The 21,139-nt window shown below is 33.5% G+C and overlaps 1 protein-coding gene across 12 annotated transcripts in view; it reads left to right on the top strand.

The window, feature by feature from the left end:
• The window catches only part of alph (protein phosphatase alphabet), a 142,071-nt gene that overhangs the window by 83,850 nt on the left and 37,082 nt on the right, over window positions 1-21,139 (top strand). The window contains exon 6 of one of the 12 annotated variants that reach the window (XM_069833236.1): window positions 6,438-6,639. The exons of the other annotated variants lie outside the window; for them this stretch is intronic. Coding sequence (XP_069689337.1) covers window positions 6,438-6,449 — 12 coding nt within the window. The 3' untranslated portion in view covers window positions 6,450-6,639. Of the gene's footprint in view, window positions 1-6,437; window positions 6,640-21,139 lie in introns of those variants that run through there. 12 annotated transcript variants of the gene reach the window in all.

Below are 21,139 nucleotides of genomic sequence, written 5' to 3' on the forward strand. Positions count from 1 at the left end.
CTTATCCATTATACTTAGGGTTACCATACATCAGCATTTATGCTGACATGTCCGCTTTTTTTTATAAAAAAATAGCTGTCCACATAACTTTTTTGAAAGTTCTCTAATTCATCCGCATTTTTTCATATTGAAGTCTTATTCATTCATTTTTGTTTTGCTTGGTCTCATGTTACTGTGAGAACCATATTGCCGTGTATGTGGTATTAAACATATAATGCTGTTCATCCAGCTACAACTTTAATTTTGTTAATTTAAATAGCAGTGAACATATCAGTTATTAAATTTCATGGATTAGACTTGAACAATCGATTCTGTGGAAAACTTGTTTTAGTGAAATTTAGTTTCAGATATTTTGCATGTAAACATATGTTTGACTATTTGTATAGTAAAGGAATTGTTAAAGAAAATTAGGTCTAGTGATAGATATGCAGAAGCTGCAAACGTCATAAAAATGACGAAGTTGATACAAGGAGTTTGTTGAGAAGAATGTGTCATCATTTTCAGATTTCAGAATATGGTAACCCTAATTATGCTACACTCTACAAGTGTTCATTAAACTCACTAGTCACACTTATGGGACATTTTGTCCAGTTTCATACATAGAACTTTGTTAAATTTTGGAAAATACGGTAATTCATATATATCTTTCTAATCAAGAAAATCGTAATTATCTTTGTCCATTTTTCTGCATTTTTGGTGAAAACTGTAAATAGTCAATATTTTCGGAACAAAAGTTATATTTTACGTATATATTTTATTATACAAAGGACTTGTACACAGAAGACTGGACAGATAGACATATATAAGAAACAATTTTTTCCAGGTGAGTATGCCAAGTAAAAGTCGAAAAAATGAATTGTAGTATCACGATGCTTCCTGTGCACTTTATATAACACAAAAATAAAAATAAATAACAATTTATCTTTAAGCTTGAACGGTAATATTTAATGGGAAATTATCTTCCTCACCTAAATAAATCTTTGACTACTGAGAAGTCTTTTTTTCCCACAGAAAATTTGTTCTCCTGACATTTACATGAGACATCAAAGACACTATTATGAGTGCCTTTCACTATCATGTTCCCACGAAGAAGAACATAGGTATCATACAAATGACACTTTTCCATTATAGATTCTATGCTGTATCTAAAATAATACCTGCTTAATGGAAAAGATGTATCAGATATAATGTTTACAACTTCCTTTTTCAGACTCCTGTTCGTTCTTGCTTCTTGTCTCTGAAATTAAAGAAATGCGACCAGAAAATTAATTTTAAAATTAAGAATTAAGTATAAAGTGCGTTAAACACACAGTCCTGCCATCATTTTTTGGCAGCTGCTGCTTTTGTGTTCTTTTGGTTATCTGTTTCGTAATGTTTCTGCTATTCTTTGATTTATTCTTGTGATGTGCTAACATCATATGTTTCTTGGCCTCTCTATCCATTCATTTATTGAATCTTACACCAGTCTCCGGTATCTTGATTCATTATTTGGTGTCTTCTTTTGCATTTTATTTTTCTTAATATTTTTTCATTTCATTTCAAATTTGAATTTTAAATATAAATAAATTTTGAATATCCTCTTTCCTTTTCTCTTTCTGACCAATTTATCAATTCAAAAACCTCGTATCATGTTGAACATAGTGACAGTTTTCAATCATAATAAACATTAATTTCATCAAAATATATTAATAGAAATTTCACGAATTTATGGTAATGAATTCTGGAAAAATAAATTATTCCTTTTCATTGCCCCTTTGTTTCTGTTATAAGATATAGAAATGTTGGTAAAGTTCGATCATTTCTCCTGGTACAGTTACCCTGAAAAAGAATGAGACGATTCTTGGTCGTCGGAAGTTAAAGTTCTACAGCGCGGTTCACTCGATATCGATGTAGGGATACATAACATGACAGATAGTACAAGAATTGTTACAAGGACCACAACAAGGACAAGGACCAGAATAAGGATCACGAAGAAGACTGCCATTTAAGGCCAGGATTTCACAACATAGCTCGAGTCCCAAAATATCATTGCTTCACTTTACCGAATGGCAAATGCCTGCTAAGGGATCTACATTCTGGACTGCTGCTATCACTGTCTTGTCTCGGTAGCTCATATAGTAGCGTGCCGGTTCCATTGTATAACCGAAACTTCTCGTGTTCGACCCAGGTAAAACTTTTTTTTTATTGAGGTGTAATTAATTTGTTCAGAGTTCCTTGACTGTCTGATTTGTCGAAAAATATGGAATAATTTATGCCCAATTTCTGGGTCTTACAAGTGGGCTGAACCTCGTCAAAAAAAATAAATCTTACTTGGAAGTTAAAAGTATTCTTCCTCAAACAAAAATCATAAGAAACAAAAAGAGACCTGTTAACTTAAAATCTTGTCCACATGCCATCAGCTTCTATTACAGCTCTAAGTCGATCCGGCATGGATGTCACGAGATTGTGGAATAAGTTCTGATCCCCGGCGAGATCTTCCCAGGTGTCAACAACTTGATCCCACAATTCGTCTTGATTTCGAGGGCGTCGGTGGGCATAGGTGGCTATCCTTCTCTTTTTCAATTCCGCCCATAAATTTTCGATGACATTCACATCAGGTGACTTCGGAGGCCAATTAATGATTTCGATCTCGGGTCTCCTTTGAAACCATTTTTGAATGCTTGCAGCATAGTGCACGGGATGGTTATCCTGCTGGAACAGCAATGTTCCTTCGGGAAAACGTTCTCGGGCGGAGGGAAGGAATATATTTTCCAGAATGTGCTCGTAAGTTTCCGCATTAAACCGGCCATCGATGTGTTCTATAACGCCAGGTCCATCTTAAGACATCCACCCCCAACACGATATGCTAAAGCGCCCCGATCTTTCACGTCGGTGCACATAGCGCTGATCATGTCAGAGACCATCCTCACGATAGACACGGACAGGACCTTCGTAATCACTCGAGATGGTTGTTTCGTCGGAGAAAATTACATTTCTCCAATCGAAATCCACTCGATTGGTAGCGAAGGCAAGACGGTCGACAGCTTGTGCTTCCCCCAATATTTCCATTTGCGCAGCCCTCCGGCTCCTAATACCGCGGGTCCTCAACCTGCTGATCACAGTCTGTGAAGAGCCGGGAAAGTTAGATGCTGCTCTTATTTCGTTAGCAGTCAGAAAGGGGTCCTGTCGAACTGTCTCGAATAAAAGAGCATCCTCTTCCAATGAAGAAATCCGCGGACGCCAGGAATAGGGCGATTTTCGACCTCCCCAAAATTTTGGTAACAATGAACCCATCTCGCGGCTGTACTTCCAGGAACACCGACCAAACCGCCAGCAGATCTAGCCCCATATCCAGCCTCAACTAGAGCTATAACTCGCTGTCTCATGTCACGTCGGTTCGCCATTACGATGAGAAATGAGAGATGACGATAATACTTTAGTGTAGACAATGACTATTTAACATGGTCTAGAATTATTGAAATAAGAGGCATCTTGCATAGTAAGAGTTAATAAATCAACCCTAAATTAAATATCTAAATAACAGGAAGTCCAATTGTTGCGAAACTAATCAAATTAAATCTAATTACATTAAATAAACAAACCCCAAGTTATGACACCACATTGCTACAGCTAAATTGTATGTTATTAACATAAGCATTGAATAGGTCCATGGTTGTGCGTTGGACGACAAAACCAAACATCAAAAGTTCGAATCTTGCCGAGGAATGTAACTTCTTGCTTTTTATAATGTAAATCAGACTTATAACTACAATCATTCATATTTCTTGCATTATTTATTAATATTTATAGCCAACATTGAATTTGTAAAGAAAAGACTTTAGAAATCTCATATGGAATTTGTGATCTGTAGTGACATAAACATAGATTATCTCTCGGAACTTTTCCGTAAAAGTAAATTAAATTCACTCCTTGAAACTGGAAACCTTATTCGTAGGGTCATTTTCCCATAGCATACAAGCTGAAGTAACACAGCCATTGATAAACGTTTTGTACACAGAATTAGACCGAATTCCTATTCGACAGAACCTATAATCAATGGCTTGTCTGACCATGATAGACAAATCCTATGTGTTTCCAATGTCTCTGAACAATTTCAAAATATTAATTTAAAAACTAAGAAAGGATCGTAATTGCTGTATCTAGTGATTATTTACATTTATGTCTACAAAATGAATCTTGGAAAAACATATATGATACTGGTACTACTGATATTAAGAGTAAATATATTGAATTTTTCACTTAATTTCATAATCACTTCAGTGGATGTTCTCCACTCAATGTTGTGAAAAAATTCAAAAGTTAAAACATGTAGATAACGCAGGGACTTCAAAATCTCATGTATTAAAAAGAAGAATCTATATGTAATGAGTTGCAATGTAATGATCTTCATGTTCTTAAATACTGCAAGAAGTACAGTGTAATTTATCAAAAATTATGAAAGAGGGAAATAGAATATATTTGAGTAGAAAAGTACAAAATTCAGATAATGCAATTAAACCTATTCGTAATATTATTAAATTTAAACTTGTAGATATCCTAAGAAAGAAAATATTTTTTCATTAAAACCAATGATTATAAAGTAGAGGATCCCAAATCTATTGCAAATTCTTTTAACGTATTATAGTATATAGTACAGAAATATTATTGACAACTTAAACATTCAAGATTTTGCAAAAGATACTGCAATTGGTTACTTAACAGATGTATTTAATAATAATCATTAATATATGTAATTAGTCAATAACTGCAACAGTGCTACATTCAATCATAACATGAATAAAATTGAATGCAAACACGTAGATAAAATAGTTAAAATTAACTGCAGGGGGTGAGAATGAGATAATCCAAAGCCATACTTTTAACAAAAATTGTTTTTTGCGAGTGCATTTCTTACACATATGGGAAAGCTATTAATAAATTATTGTAATAATTACTCAACAAATGACATAGCCTAAGGACTCTAAACCTTTGTAAAAGTTTGTCTATTATTATATATTTTTTAAATTTCATTTTAATTGTTAGTTTTTAATATATATGCATTTACATTGTATATATGTGTGTGTATAAATGCATTCATTAGATTAACGTTTATAATATTATAACTTGTAATTTTGTATTGTTTGCGATCATTAACACTTAATCTCAGGACTTTGTAAAACTATATTTCAACGTGACTTAGCTATTTCAACGTTATTTAGACAAAAAAAAATTGTTGTGTAGACTAAGAATCGAACTCGCACTCTTCTACACAACACGCAGAAGTCTTACCGTCTGAGCTATGGAAACGACATGAAAGCTTTCCTTTTTGTGCGGAGTGTCGATCTAGTCATGAAGGTCCATTGTCGATTTAACTACACGATTTATGTATATATTTATCTTTTATTTACGTAATATTATCATATTTTTTGCAGTTTTTTAATTGAATTTCGGAACGATGCTAGTAACCAACCAAATAGCCTGAATTTAAGTAACTCAATGTTCGTTATCTTGTGTATCGGTGCTCTGGTCTCCGATCATGCGCAGTGTCTTACATCTGAGACTTAGGAATATTCAATCGTCTCATCCTTTTCCAGGGAAACTGTACATTTTTGTGATCAAAGAAACCAGAATTCTGACATTACTAACTTTGAGTCCAGAGCGTTACAGAAAATAGAGCTTGATCAAATAGGTTTACACATGTAATAATAATAATAATAATAATAATAATAATAATTTATTTATTCTGGCGAAGTTAAGGCCATCAGGCCTTCTCTTCCACTTAGCCAGAAATAAAAGAAGCTGATACAATTTTACTAATATTTAAAGAACACTAATAAAAATTTATACAGTCATAACAAGCACAAGTTGAGTAAATTAATGCAAACATACTAAATAATAATTACAAAATAATATAAGGCTCAAAGTTACATTCAATGAATATGCAAGCGGTACAGTAGTGAACCATTATTACAAATTACTTGTGCAAAAATAACAAATTCAAAGTAAATTATAACTATACAACACCGAGGAAAATTACATATAATACACACATACACACAAAGGAGAATTAAACATGAATACTGGTCACGTGTTTAAACAATTTACTTTTAAATTGCAATATTGTTCGACAGTTCCTTAGGGAGCTGGGTAGATAAGAAACTTGGTAACACTCATAAATGATCTCAAAACATTTCTTTCCAGAATCTTTAACTTCGGTTTAAAACACAAGCACTAATTTTAGATTTTATTAGTCATTATGTAGTAAAGACATATGTGAAAGAGAGGAAGAAAGGATTTAATAGTGAACCAGCAGATGATTACTGGAAATCTTGATATTCACCATGCAGCAAAAGAACTGAGAAATTCTCCAGATTTGATAAAAGAAATGTATTCAACATGAGTAAGATATTCAGATATTGAAGCGTTATTAGATAGTAAATGTTATCTTATATTTACAGGAATCTTCATAGAATGCAAGTTTATTGTGGCGCAAAAGAGGACTTGATGCTGCGATGTCAGCATGTATGTTGCCGGATGAATTGAGTGGCAGACATCTGGCATCCAGGAATTAAATGTTGGATTTTGACCCAATGTGTAATTTATCACTGATGGGGCTGTTTGTCAACATAAGGATTTGAAATACAGTATACTTTCACAGTACCATATTAGAAAACTTTGTTATTGGCTTCTGCAAAAAAAAAAAAAAAAAAAAAAAAAAAGCAGTTGCTAAATGGTTTTTGTATTACAGATAATGATCCACGTGTTTGTATACATCACTTTATTTCTGTTCACTTGTCAAATGGCCTGAAATTGAATTTACCAAAGGATAATTTAATTTACAGAACTTTCAAACTGACATCTGAAATATCTACGTGTCTGGTGTTGATGCATATATATTACAGATTAGCATAAAACATAATTGTTTTTTTTCTTCTCCCTTTCTGCATTAATCACTTTATTAAGAACATATCAAATTAAAAAAGAATCCTATTTAACTTGCTGATGTGCAAACGTTCTGCGCATAGAAAGTAATAGCATTAGAAGAAAATATCAAGAGTGATATTTGTACATTTTGTTTTTGATTATAGCGTATTTTACACACTTCAGAAGTAAAGAGGTAATTTTTATGCTCTTGTGACTGATTATATAAAAAGGGTTCACAGCTTCGTGCTATGTTTGTAAACATTGTGTTAATTATTCTTCTGTTGAAAGATATTATACTCGAATACTCATCAGTAGCTATATGCTCTGCTTCATCAAATGTAAATTTATAAAGTGTGTGAGTTCGTTGTATGATATATATATATATATATATACATACACACATATATATATATATATATATATATATATATATATATACATACATACACACACACACACACACACACACACACACACACACACACACTTCAGTCTAGTTACCAATATACCATACAAAGTGTGCCCATTTTATTTCCTTACATCTAAGTAGCATGCACTCTTTCCTGCAGCTGTGTTATGAGTTTCCCTACATGCCTCGTTCTGTGTTTTGGCTAAGATCAGGATCTAAGATGACAATTAAGATAACCAAGAAAAATACAAAATAAAGGGAAACAACTCCTAAGTTATTTGGAATTGATCGTAAAATAGTATAGGAAAATAAGAAATATCATTCTGGTTGAATATGTATTGTAGTTACTAAAGTATTTGCTGTGAAAGGAAGTTAAATTTCTTGCTGGATTTAGCAGTCAGTATGAGCCAGAATTTCTTTTGTGGTGATCATGTGATTGGAGCATTTGAAGTCTACTCTATTTATTATACAGCAGCAAGTGTTTTATGTTTCTCATATTCTCAATAACTCTGCCTGACACACAAAAAATTATCGTAGGTATCAAAAAATTTCTTGGTCTTACTACAGTGCATATATTATTAGAAAATGTAAGAGACACTGGAAGTGTACAAGACAAACAATATAGGTGGAGGAGAGGGTGACAATTTTTGACCAAGGATATCCTAAATGATACAACACTTCGTGTAGAACACTTAGAAGTAAAGTATTGTTTTTATGTAGTAATAGTTGATGGTAATGATAAGTGGCTGCCCAAGAGATTCTTTTGCGACTATTTTGCAGATGCATTACAAGCTGACAGCACATCTGCAGACAGTGAAAGTGTCATTTAGCAGTAAGGGAATAAAATGGGTGCACTGAATATAAATATTTTCTTATTTAATTATAACAATAGCGTATATGCTTACAGTACAGTATCTTAAGTTAAATAACACAAACACTGATTAATATTAACCATAATTCATATTAAATTTCTTTTAACAAGAGCAGCTTCAATGTTATTATGTGATAGGGATACCAAAAGGTGCAACAGTTTTCAAAATATGATGTCCCTTCGAAAGTAATATATTGAATCGTGTCATATACATTCTTCATTTAATCCATAAAGGAACTAAGAGAACGTCTTTTAAATACCGTAACATGTTTTAATATATAATATTTTTTTTAATTCTGACCTAGAAAAAATGAAAATGGAAGTTTTCCGTCTGTATAAAGTCAGATATTAACTTTTTCTGAATATTGCATTATTAATACTATAAATTAAAAAGGAATAGCTTGAATCAATACACAGTGGTAGAATACGATACTTACTTGACACATTATAGTATGTGGCTCTTATCGTAGTATATTTCTTTGGTTTCTATATAATACAAGTATAAGTACAAACACTATAATTTAGAAGATAGTCGTAGTGAAATGTTTTCTGTGCGGAAACATTATCCATACCAATTCATTTATCACGTAAATTACAAATAATACGAACAGTTAATGCCACAAAGCATGCCATCCATTGAGGTAAAAGAAAGGAAAATGTGTTTAAAAAGCTATTCTGTGCGTAAACTTACTTTGTCTTAGAAAACCTGTTGATTTAATTCAACATTTTTGTTCCAATTATTGCCAGTGGGTGCAAAGTGATACATTGTTTTTGCTTTGGAGAGCTAGAAGGAAAAGTGTTATGGCTTTGCAAAATATTTTGAAATATTGGTGGTTAAGTAGATATCAATATGTTTAAAGTGGAGCGATAGTTTTATTCATGTTTAATACTTATTAATACAGAGTCTCCTCCTCAAAGAAGACTAAATATCAGTATTTTGTTCGTCATTCCACCGACATGTAGAGCAGTCACTTAAACATTTAGCCAGATTTACTTTAGATAAGTATCTACAAATCATTTTTGACCATTCATTTCACAAAAGTAACACTCTATTTGAGAAATATCATGTGACATTATAATATGCATTAAGTTAATTTGTGATTTGGCTATGTTCTAAAAACAGAAATAATATAAATTAAACCTATATTCAAATATTATCAGATTTCATAATTACACTAAGAAGTAAATAATATTTAAAATTATTCCTTTTTTGGGAAGGGAGAATCTTGTGTCCATTTGTGAATATATTCTTTGGAAATTTATCACACAAGCATTTTAAGGTGTTTGATAAGTTAGGCTTTTGAGACCAGCTGCCCACAATCCATCACCACAAATCGTTTTGATTCAGTTGGTTCATTTTAATAGAGTCCACGAGGTCACAATTTCACTGAATATCATCATGATGCCATATATTATCATCCCATATACTGTATTTAACCATTCCAATGTGGCAGACGAAACTATTGTCATTTAATGTAGAAGCTTAAAGTTTTGTATGATAAGAGAATTTCATATCACTAACAATTTTATTAGGGTCACCATATTTACGACAAACAATTAGAACTGATGAACTTTTCATTATGCTACAGAACACTCGTGAAAAGTTTTATCTATGTAAATGAAGTTTGGTATAATAAAAGATCATGGATACTCTACAGTCTATGAAACATATTTCTGTAATATTTACATTTTTGTACAATTTTGAGTATCATTCCTACAACTGTATTTAATTTCAATGATGACATTTTTATCATAACCAAAGTACAAATACACTGTATTAGCTTCATTTCCTGTCATTCTACACAATTCCTGCAAAGCACACCAAAATTTAGATAAACTGCAGTATATTTGCACATATTATATCAATTAATGACATTCTCTTAGTTATTATAAATTATTAGATTTTATTTTCAACAATTACTATTTGAATTTTTTTAAATTGGGAACAATTACCGTGGTTAAATTTTCCTTCCTCGTTAATTGACGATAAGTAAATGGCAAGATGCTTGGTGCTAACGAAATTAACTTGAAAGATATGTACGGACATACACGACTTTTTAAATTTTGGGTTAAAAATTGTTTATTTTTATCATATCTGTATACGTCTTCAATTAGATTTATAACCACACCTTTCGACTATTTTATATAGTATTGGAATCGAACGTAATTGTATATATCCCTAACAAGTGGGAATATATATGTTAAACTCTTTGAAATTTGCTACAAATATTAGGAATTTTTCTCACATTTATTGCAAAAATGTTAATACTGTGTAAGGTATAAAAATGAAGCTTAGAGATGCCTTACATGAAGAGCATAGAACTCTTAAGGCAGGTAGGATGGAGAACTCTCTCTTTTTGTAAGAGGATAAAAAGAGGAAGTAAGTTATCATAACACTCACTTTGACATTCACTTGGAAATTAAATGCATTGCATTTCCAGAGGTTCTTGTTTACAAACAATTCACCCTTTTTCATATAGTTTGTCACATCATTAAGAATGCAATTTATATAAATATTTTTTATTCTAAAATAAATTGAAATGGCATAGAATGAATACATTATGCGCCAAAACAAACAATACTAAAATTATCGCTCATCTGTTGTCCATGTTTCCTTAGCAACTAAATATTTATTTATTTTATATGATAGTTTAACATAATATTGTATATTCAGTGTTGGGGTTAGTGCTGCAATTATGGTTCTCACATAGAAGAGAAGGTGTTATCGTCGAGTATTATTTCCAGTCGAGCTTGTGCCACGTTAAAGAGTAGTACCAGAGCAATTTAATAATATGGCACCAAATAACATAACAATGTTAGCTGTCATTGAGAAGTTCCATCGTAAGTGATCAGTCATGTCGTCTTGCACACTATAATGACTTCTCTTGATTTTCAGAGTACATTATACACCTTCTCCTCTGTTGTGAGAACCATAATTGCAGAAATCAACACAACACTGAATTCACAATTTGTCAAACTACTAGGGAAATGTGGACAACAGATGAGCAATAATTTCAGTACTGTTTTTTTTGGCGCATACTGTACTTTAAAATTGTATATTATACGCTTGCTGATGAGTCATTAAATATCGTAACAGTTGATAAATTAATTTAACTGCATAAAATTCGCAAATATAATGAAAATACCAGACATAAATATTACTTCAATGGTTACCGACATAGCTTTGTCAAGAAATCAACCAGTATAACTATGTATTACACTTTGATCATTCTTTAATAACATCAGAAGAGTAGACACGGGATATGCAAAATGAACAATATGAAGAGATACGACAATAAGTGAAATAAATATAAAGAATGCAGTACCAGTAGTTGAAATCTGCATACTTAATGGAACATGAATGTTCAACAAGTCATCAAGTTATAAGATTATGTACGAACAGCCAGTGCAACTTCAGCAAGGAAGAAAAGAAAATACTAAATAATGACCACTTTTGCACAGCAAAGAACTCAAGGAAACTTGCAGGAAGGGAAAAATAATTATGCATTTCACTGGAAAGCTAGGAAAAGAAGAATTTCGGAACACAATTGTTATTGCATAACAACATTATGAATCATTTTAGAGAAATATTCTCTCAGAATGTCATTTATGAGCTTTAGTGTTTTAACAAAATTACCTTGTAAACAAGTTGTAAATTGTTTATTTATTTGATAATTTTATTTTATTACAATATCTATGTCACTGAGTTGGAAATTAGCATTTGAACTTCCATTTGTTTTATTTCTAAATGTCAGTGTAATATCACATTACAGAGTAGTAATTTTATTATTATTTTATTATTATTACAGTATTATTATTATTATTATTATTATTATTATTATTATTATTATTTCTCATTTGTTATTAATGTTGGATAATGCTTGTTACATACATTATTTTTGGGAAACCACGTGTCGTAAAAGACATGAAAGAAATTATTCATGACATTTTTATCCTCTTTCCTTACCAACGTTTATGGCACAGAACTATTGATTGCTAACAGATGAATTTTGATAAACATTTATGTATAAGCAAAAAGGAAACAAAGAATATCTAGAACATTGTAGACTTGTTTCTTCAAAATTCTATAGCAGTAGTTGCATTTGGATTAGGTAATTATCGTGAATATTTTATGATTGATTATTAAAGATGTTAATTAATTATTCATTCAATTAGTTGGAAGTGTACAGAAACACTTTTTATAGGCAAAACCATGGTGAACCGTAGTGCCTGTATAATGGTTGTAAAGTGCGATTGAGAGTGAAGTTTGCTTGAAAGCATGTACATTTATTTACTGCAATGTTCTTTTTTATGCATAAGTGCATGTGTCTGCCACTAATATTTTTTGAATGAACAAAATTGAATCTTTTCTGTTTAAAAAGGTGTGGCATGCTACACATTTTAAGAATTGTCCATCATTATTGAACTTATTTCTTATTCGAAACATGTCATTCTGCATAAAATTTAAGAGAATATTCCACAGAGGAAAATTCAGGATGACATAACCCACAATAACATGTCAAGACGCTCTCAACAATCACCAAGCAGTTGTAATCCTTGTGCGAGATATAATATCTCACACTGCCGAAATTTCATATAAAGTTATGTCACTGTGACTGGTAACTAATGCATTGCATTTCAAAAACATGTACCTGTAAGAAAGAATATTACCTTTGTTCAAGATACAGTAGACATACATTATAATGGTTATTGTAACAAAAGCAAATCTAACTGCTCCACACACATCGCTAGAGATTATGATGATGGTTAGTTATAAATCACAAATATTGTATTTATACCATGTGTTCTAAAAGTTCTTAAAGTTGACATTTTAGAAGGAAGTTCTTCATCTGTTGTATTTCCGAAATTTAAAATTGCATTTGATATTAAATTTTCAAGGGATCGCCACTATAGTGAGGTGTTTTTTTTTTTTTATGGAATAAATATGTGAACATTTAACGATATTTGGAGCCATATAACAAGAGATAAATAGTTCACTTAGTTAAGTCATCACACTTTTTTGCATATTACAATCCATTTCAATACACAACATGAAGTACAAAAACTCATTTTTCAGCAATGACTATGTTTGGTGCATTTTTAAATTTCAGTACTATTTTTAATCTAATGCCACCAGGTTGTCTTTTCGACATTTCTGGTCTTCTCTCCTGGCCGTGGCTTAGTTGTAACCCACTTCTGAGGTTGGGGCGCCTGGAAGGCGGAGTTACATTACCCCGATGATGTGATAGGATGATATCAGTAATATACAAAACAATAAAAATGTACAATAGAAAAAACACTTTGGCAACAAACAAAATTAAGCAGTTTTTACCCAGTTAATATATTTAATAAGACTTGGTGAATTGCAGTCTCTATTGTTTATTGTTGATCATTAGATTTTTTAGACACGTCATAGGGGCAATACAACTTTGCTATGATGATGATGATCATAATCACAAGGATGAGGATGATGATGATAAGGAGGATGAGATAAAAGCTGGAGTGATAGTAGGAGAAATTAGAATGTCTTGAATAAAATCTGCTTTCACTTTGTCTTTTCGAAATATGAGAAACCTAGATATATGGTGTTGGAAACAAATGCTTTTAGCTGAACGGTGCACCTAATCTTCAACCAGTAGTGATAATAGCAATATAGTACAACTTACTCAACTAAATTCTGTTATTTATATATTTATTTTTTACTTACGAGATATAAATTACTGTGATGCTGCAAAAAAAAAATTGATTTCAAGATTTTCGCTGACATGATATGGGAAAGTGCATTTTTTGTCATGCTGTATATCTGTCTGTGTATAGCTGTCTGTCTGTTGGTCGATTTTTGTTCATATTCAGTGTCTGCAAATATTTTTTTTTTTTCAGGGAGTGTTGAATATGAAAGATAATTTTTAGTTAAAAGCTCATGGTTCTTTATTTGAAATCAAAAACACATAATTACGTTATATATGAAGACTTTTCACAAGATTTTGTTCTTTTTTTAATGTGAAATGTTACTGCACTTGACATTAGAGAAATCTGGTCACACTTTCTGTAATTAATTTAGTTCCTTTTTGTACACCATTGAATGTGGTACTTTCACACCATCTGCTACATAATTCGCACACACATATCCTGACAGGGGCATGATAAATCTTTCATCTGCATATCTTCCAGTGAAAGTCATGGACTGGAAGCCAGTCATGATGTATCGGAGCTCAAAATTTGTTTTGGTCCAATCTTGACTCAGGAATGGCATCCATTGCATAGAAATCTGAAGGGATGTGTGTTGCTTCCTCCCTTCTCTTACGTACTGCTGTTCTCGTGCTGATGTTGGTAGAGATAGTGTCTGAGATCTTCTAGATAGGCACATTGCTTTCTTTAAATATGTGACTTTCATTTTTTCAATTTTGTTCATGTTGCTCACTGATGTGTGTTCCCGAATTACCATATTGACAATCGGGAAGATTTTCATTTTGAATAATTTTCATTTATTCCGTGATCTCATTCATTGCTAGTAATGATTGGGTGACTTCCTTTTATATGTATATGCTAAGTGATGTGCCAAATGTTTAAAGCGTTATTCTCAGTATTAAACAAATTTTTTATTTTGATTCTTACTCCTCTGCAGCACAGCTCTCTTTCTGTAGTCTTCAATTTTCCACCATTCCTGAAGATCACTGCAAAAATCTTGTTCTTGTTTATATGCAGACTGCTTATTTCTGCCCATAGGTGAGCTTGTCCAGAGGTTCTTGTAGCACGCTGCTACTAGTTGCTTCCAATACATGCCATCAGCATACATCTATAGCTGTCATCCATTCCCATCCCTACATGTTTTAACCACTTAAGGATTTTAGCACATATCTTGCTATTCGTTTTTCATAGGCTTGTAAGGCTTTTGTGTTTTGTAGTAGTTTCACTGTTAGAAGAAAATCCACAAGGACTTTAGCACAGATCTTGCTATAATTTTTCCATAGGCTTGTAAGGCTTTTGTGTTTTGTAGTAGTTTCACTGTTAGAAGAAAATCCACAAGGACTTTAGCACAGATCTTGCTATAATTTTTCCATAGGCTTGTAAGGCTTTTGTGTTTTGTAGTAGTTTCACTGTTAGGAGAAAATCCACAAACGATTAGGGAAAACACGGAAATATTACTTGAAGCAAGTAAACCAATAGGTCTGGAAGTAAATCCCGAAAAGACGAAGTATATGATTATGTCTCGTGACCAGAATATTGTACGAAATGGAAATATAAAAATTGGAGATTTATCCTTCGAAGAGGTGGAAAAATTCAAATATCTTGGAGCTACAATAATAAATATAAATGACACTCGAAAGGAAATTAAACGCAGAATAAATATGGGAAATGCCTGTTATTATTTGGTTGAGAAGTTTTTGTTATCTAGTCTGCTGTCAAAAAATCTGAAAGTTAGAATTTATAAAACAGTTATATTACTGGTTATTCTGTATGGTTGTGAAACTTGGACTCTCACTTTGAGAGAGGAACAGAGATTAAGGGTGTTTGAGAATAAGGTTCTTAGGAAAATATTTGGGGCTAAGAGAGATGAAGTTACAGGAGAATGGAGAAAGTTACACGACACAGAACTACACGCATTGTATTCTTCACCTGACAATTAGGAACATTAAATCCAGATGTTTGAGATGGGCAGGGCATGTAGCACATATGGGCGAATCCAGAAATGCATATAGAGTGTTAGTTGGGAGGCCGGAGGGAAAAAGACCTTTAGGGAGGGAGGATAACATTAAAATGGATTTGAGGGAGGTGGGATATGATAATAGAGAGTGGATTAATCTTGCACAGGTTAGGGACCGATGGCAGGCTTATGTGAGGGCGGCAATCAACCTCTGGGTTCCATAAAAGCCATTTGTAAGTAAGTAAGTAGTTTCACTGATCCTTTATGCTTCTGCTTCCATAAAGACCTTTTTGTTTGTTAAGAGGGTTTTATATTCTTTTCTAGAGGTGTTGTACTCTGCTAGATTTTCTTCTAGTTTCATCATCCTTGCATTATATAGTTCTGTACTACAGCCTTTCTTTTCTCATAGCAGATTGAATCAAAGTAAGGTTTGGCTCTTCTCTGTTTAACGAGTTTTCTAATGGAATCGATTCCACTGCTTTGTTAATGCTGCATTTGTTGAGATTTCTTATGCTGTCTTCTATCATATCTTTACTTCTTTCAATTATGAAAGAGTGTATTATTCTTTGCTGCTGGCTCTGTTCTATTTTACTTTCCTGTAGTGTGAGGGTTGCTATGATTGGTAGATGCTTTCTTATTACATTATGACTAAAATAATTATTATTAAAACGAAGTAGATTCAATCCAGCCAGCCGTGATAAAACACAAAGGGTAAACAAATGAATGTGGCATCATAATCTATTAATTTATGATGTAGAATACGTCTATCCCTGCATCAAGTATGGCCACCATTCCATTCCAGGATCTGTGGCAAAACAAAAAAAAAAAAAAAAAGACAATTTCAAATGCTTACTGTAACAACACTGAGACACATTTGAATGCTAATGTTAGTGCTAGTTAGGCCATGAACCAATGTCAATTGTGTGACCATGCCCAATGATGCCACCTCCCCTTGCTATGGATGTGTGCCAAAGCTGCATATAAAATTAGCCATTCTGCTCGACCTCTCAGTTATATCTCGGCATCAAGAGCAGCTACAGACCTGTGCGACCACTTGTTTGATTTGTAATTGCTGGTTCTATAATATTAAAGTGATAATAGACACGTGCAATATACTGTGAGTGAACCATAGTGAAAAATTCGTTGTGAACTGGGACTAATTTTGCAATGTTGCTTATATGAAGTATGTGTGTGTATCTAATGCCCGCCCACTTCACTTGTGTGATTCGGGTTCCGCATACTGCGGATAAATGGCAAGACTGTGACCTATTTTCAAGTTGCACACCACTTTGGTGGACCATGTTAGTAGGTGTTCGTGTAAGTGTAGTGTAGGGAATGGGTGAAGATGATGATGGTGAGGAAGGGAGAAGGGGAAACCCAGTGCCGGCATGTAGCCCACTCCTATCGAATAGCACCAAGGGGGCTGCCAGGCTTAACGTCTCCATCCGACAGATGAATCACTATCAACAGTGACATATGCCTTCTCTTCATATGCACTGCGGAGAGATTTGGAATTTAATCCAGGCATATTGGTGCACAATTTAGTGATTAGAAGTTATGCACTGCCATCTCTCCTAGTCCCGAGATAGAAATTTTACATGAAAATTTCTGACCCTGCTGGGAATCGAACCCGGGCCAGCTAGTTTGGAGGCAGACGTGCTACCACAGAGCTAACTCGGCGGACTGTTTCATATGAAGAGAAAATATAATAATTTGCCAAACATGCATAGAAAAAAGGAAAAAGTGAAGAACAAGACGTAAAACAGGGTACAATTGTTCAGTGCTAAGTAACTCAGGAAATGAAGGCAATGGCAGAGAAATTCTGCATGCAGAGTCAACATAGGTGTCAGTACTTTGAGTGCACCATTGCCCCATCCGCCACCAAGTTCTAGTGATAGTATAAGAGTAGCTATATGAACACAATTTTCAAGATGACGAAATGATGATGGCAGAGACTGAGTGCAACTGAAGCGAATATATGCACTAAATGGAGCCTGATCTGTAGGAGTACTAGAGATCACCGGAGTAAATGAAGATTTATGATTTGGCTGATGCACAATTTAAGAAACAATTCCTAAATAATGCATTCAGATACCACTGCAAAGAAGGTGATAGCAAAACAGTTGTATCTGCTCTGTCAACACTTTGCCAATGAAGATGCAGCCAAATTCTCCCTGTGTAGCATGTGCCGAAAGATTATCAACTTAGATAAACTGCCATCATTCTCACGATCTAATGGCTTAGAGCAGTGATATTCAATCTTTTTTGCTAACTTACCCCCACAATACAATACATACATACAGTAGTTTTTGATACAATAATACAGTAGAATCCCGATTATCCATCACCCTATTAACCGATTGGCGGATTATCCGACTCTCTCTCTCTCTTTTTTACAGGACAAAATATAAAGTCCTATACAGTTACTTGTTGGCGGGGGTGTTTTTCCTAACTTGTAAAATAGTCACTACCTCCTTTCAAGGTAATGACCCGAAGAACTTTCACAATTGCAAAACCCGTGTACAATTCAGTCCTTGTTCTACTGTTGGAGTGGATGTTCTGCATAACATAAATGTAAAATATCTTCCATGGGTGTCGAAAGAAAATGTGTTGTGCTAAGTATAAAAAAGAGCAAATAATTGAGAGATTTGGGAAAGCAGAATCTTTATCTCATATCCAATCATAATACGAAATTGGCGTTACAACTGTGCGCGATTTAATAAAAAAGGTAAATTGTAGAAAGTACGAGTGTGCAAATCTGTAACACGAGACCTCTACTCCTATCTTTCGGCAGACAACCATCACAAGGAGTTCCCTTAGCTATTATAACCCATCACTAGTAACCAGACTTAAATTAGTGAACTTCTGATCCACTAACTAGCATGTTAAACACAACACCACGGAAGCAGTTACGAAACTATAGGCCTAAATATTATGCACTTTATTTATGAAAATCTGTTATGGTACGGATTATCCAATTTTTTCGATTAACCATTCGGTCCATCCCCTTCATTACCACGGATAATAGAAGTCCTACTGTAATAGTAATGAATTAAGTAAAATGTTATTGAAGCAACGAAAAGCAAGAGTTGATATTGTAAAGAAAACAGGTAAACTGCAATAATTATCAAGTATAATAAAATAAACACCTATGTTAGCATTTTTACATATGTAGTCAGTGAGATGTGTACCCCATGAGACAACTTCACGCTCCCCTGGAGATATGTGTACCATAGATTGAATACTATTGGCTTAGAGTACCCAGGCTCTTGTTTCAGTTTTTCTCCATTAGATCCAATCTGTAAAGATTGATTTCACCACAATTATTGCCGTTTATGCAGATTTTCCAACTTAGGCTGAGATCAGGAGCAATGGAGTCGTGTATCAACTAATAAACGTAACAGTGGATATAGACAAGTTGGTGAATAAGTTACTGAGAGATCTGGATGAAGACAGAGAGATAAAAATTAGCATTAAGAAACACGTACGTACTCCACAAGTTCATTTATCTCAGCAGTTTTATGAAGTCCATTATGATGACATGGCTTAAACATCTGTTAACAACCCGCTTTATGTCACTACAATATAACATTCAAAGAACTCAACTCAGAAACATCGATACCGGTACCATGCTGCTGGAGATAGAGTAGTTGGAACAACAGGAAGATGAGGAATTTGATCTGAAGTAGTTGACTGAAGAGCTGTACGAGTCTACTGTAGTGTACTTCTGACTAGGCAACGTTCTGTACTTTGGAATGAAAATAAATATTTGGAGATTGTCAATGGCCAAAAATCGAGACTTCTCAATATTCTGTATGATTCTCCTCCCCAGCTATCTACTTGTGTCATCTGAAATTGTTTAATCTGAATGTCGGAGTCATGCTACTTACGATGGCGACTAGTGAGATCAGAATATGAGATTGGAAAGGTATAACAACTCAACATATACTCTGCATGACTATGAAGATACTGCAAGTGAGGAGCAAGGGACTCCATGCCGTGTTCAGATGTGTCCCAAGGACTTCAGTCATCACCCACAAACAGATACAGGACAGGGATTTTGATGTAGAATACACTTCCCCCACACTAAGTAAGGGCACCCATTCAGGGATTCATGGTGAAACAAAAATAAAACATTGAAACAAACGCAACTGTAGTTTCATTCCCAAAAGCTGGTGATGTGTTCTATCTGCCGGTATACCTCTGATAGAGTACAGAAATTTTTAACATGTAAAAGCTTAACGAAATATTCAACTTAATGTAATTTTAATTTTATAAAAATTTATTCATACACAAATCGGATGATTAATAAATGCGAGGAGTATAAAAACAGAAATAGTTAAATTAACATAGTCTAAGTCTAAAGTACTTAACTGTGATATCAATTTTAAAATAAGTCCAATTATGTGTAATGACATATTCTTCATTACACTTTCATAGGTACAACTTATTGGTGTCCTATTGATGTGTGAATTGTTTCGACTGTCAATTGTTGTTCAGTAATTTGCTTCTTTTGTTGTTTGTAAAGTTTATTTGCCCATTTGTTTTCTTTTCTTATTGTATACTGTCTAGCAAAGTGAATTTTGAATTTGTGCTATTTCTGTATAATTTATTATGGTTTTGTTGTTAATTTTCATTAGTTATGTGCCTTGTGTTATGTATTTGCTATTTAGTTTATTTAGGAATTTGTAGGTTTTTGGTCCGTCTTGTAGTTTAGTGGTACTAAGAACTTGTTCCATGCGCTTCTTTTTATTTGTGTGATATTTTTTCATAACATTGCTGACATTTCTTTGATTGAATAATTTCGAGGGAAAAATTGTTCCGGAGCCGGGTATCGATCCCGGGACCTTTGGTTTAACGTACCAACGCTCTACCACTGAGCTACTCGGGAACTCTAACCGACACCGATCCAATTTTTCCCTCTATATCCACAGACCTCAAAGTGGGCTGACAACCGTCAAGCAACCAACTTCGAGTGCACACTAACTCCGTGTGACTTAAATTGTGGTTTTCTGTTAACGAACAGTGACGTGTATTATGCAAATCAAGATTTCAGGTATAACTCCCTGTAAAGTTGTTATACCTGAAATCTTGATTTGCATTTCTTTGATTGTTTATATTTTCTAATACAATAGAACCTTGCTAGTCCAAACTAATTTGAATGGGGCCTATTCAGATTATTGAAATTTCAGATTAAGTGGGAAGAGGAATGCAAGCAGGAAAACCACGCCTTATCCTCTTTCCCTTTCATGGTCCATCATTTTGTTCAGTTTCGAGTAGCACAGCAAGGCCACACCGACTGATGTTATGT

The sequence above is a fragment of the Periplaneta americana genome, chromosome 8 (genome assembly GCF_040183065.1).
Source record: "Periplaneta americana isolate PAMFEO1 chromosome 8, P.americana_PAMFEO1_priV1, whole genome shotgun sequence".
NCBI classification, from domain to species: domain Eukaryota; kingdom Metazoa; phylum Arthropoda; class Insecta; order Blattodea; family Blattidae; genus Periplaneta; species Periplaneta americana.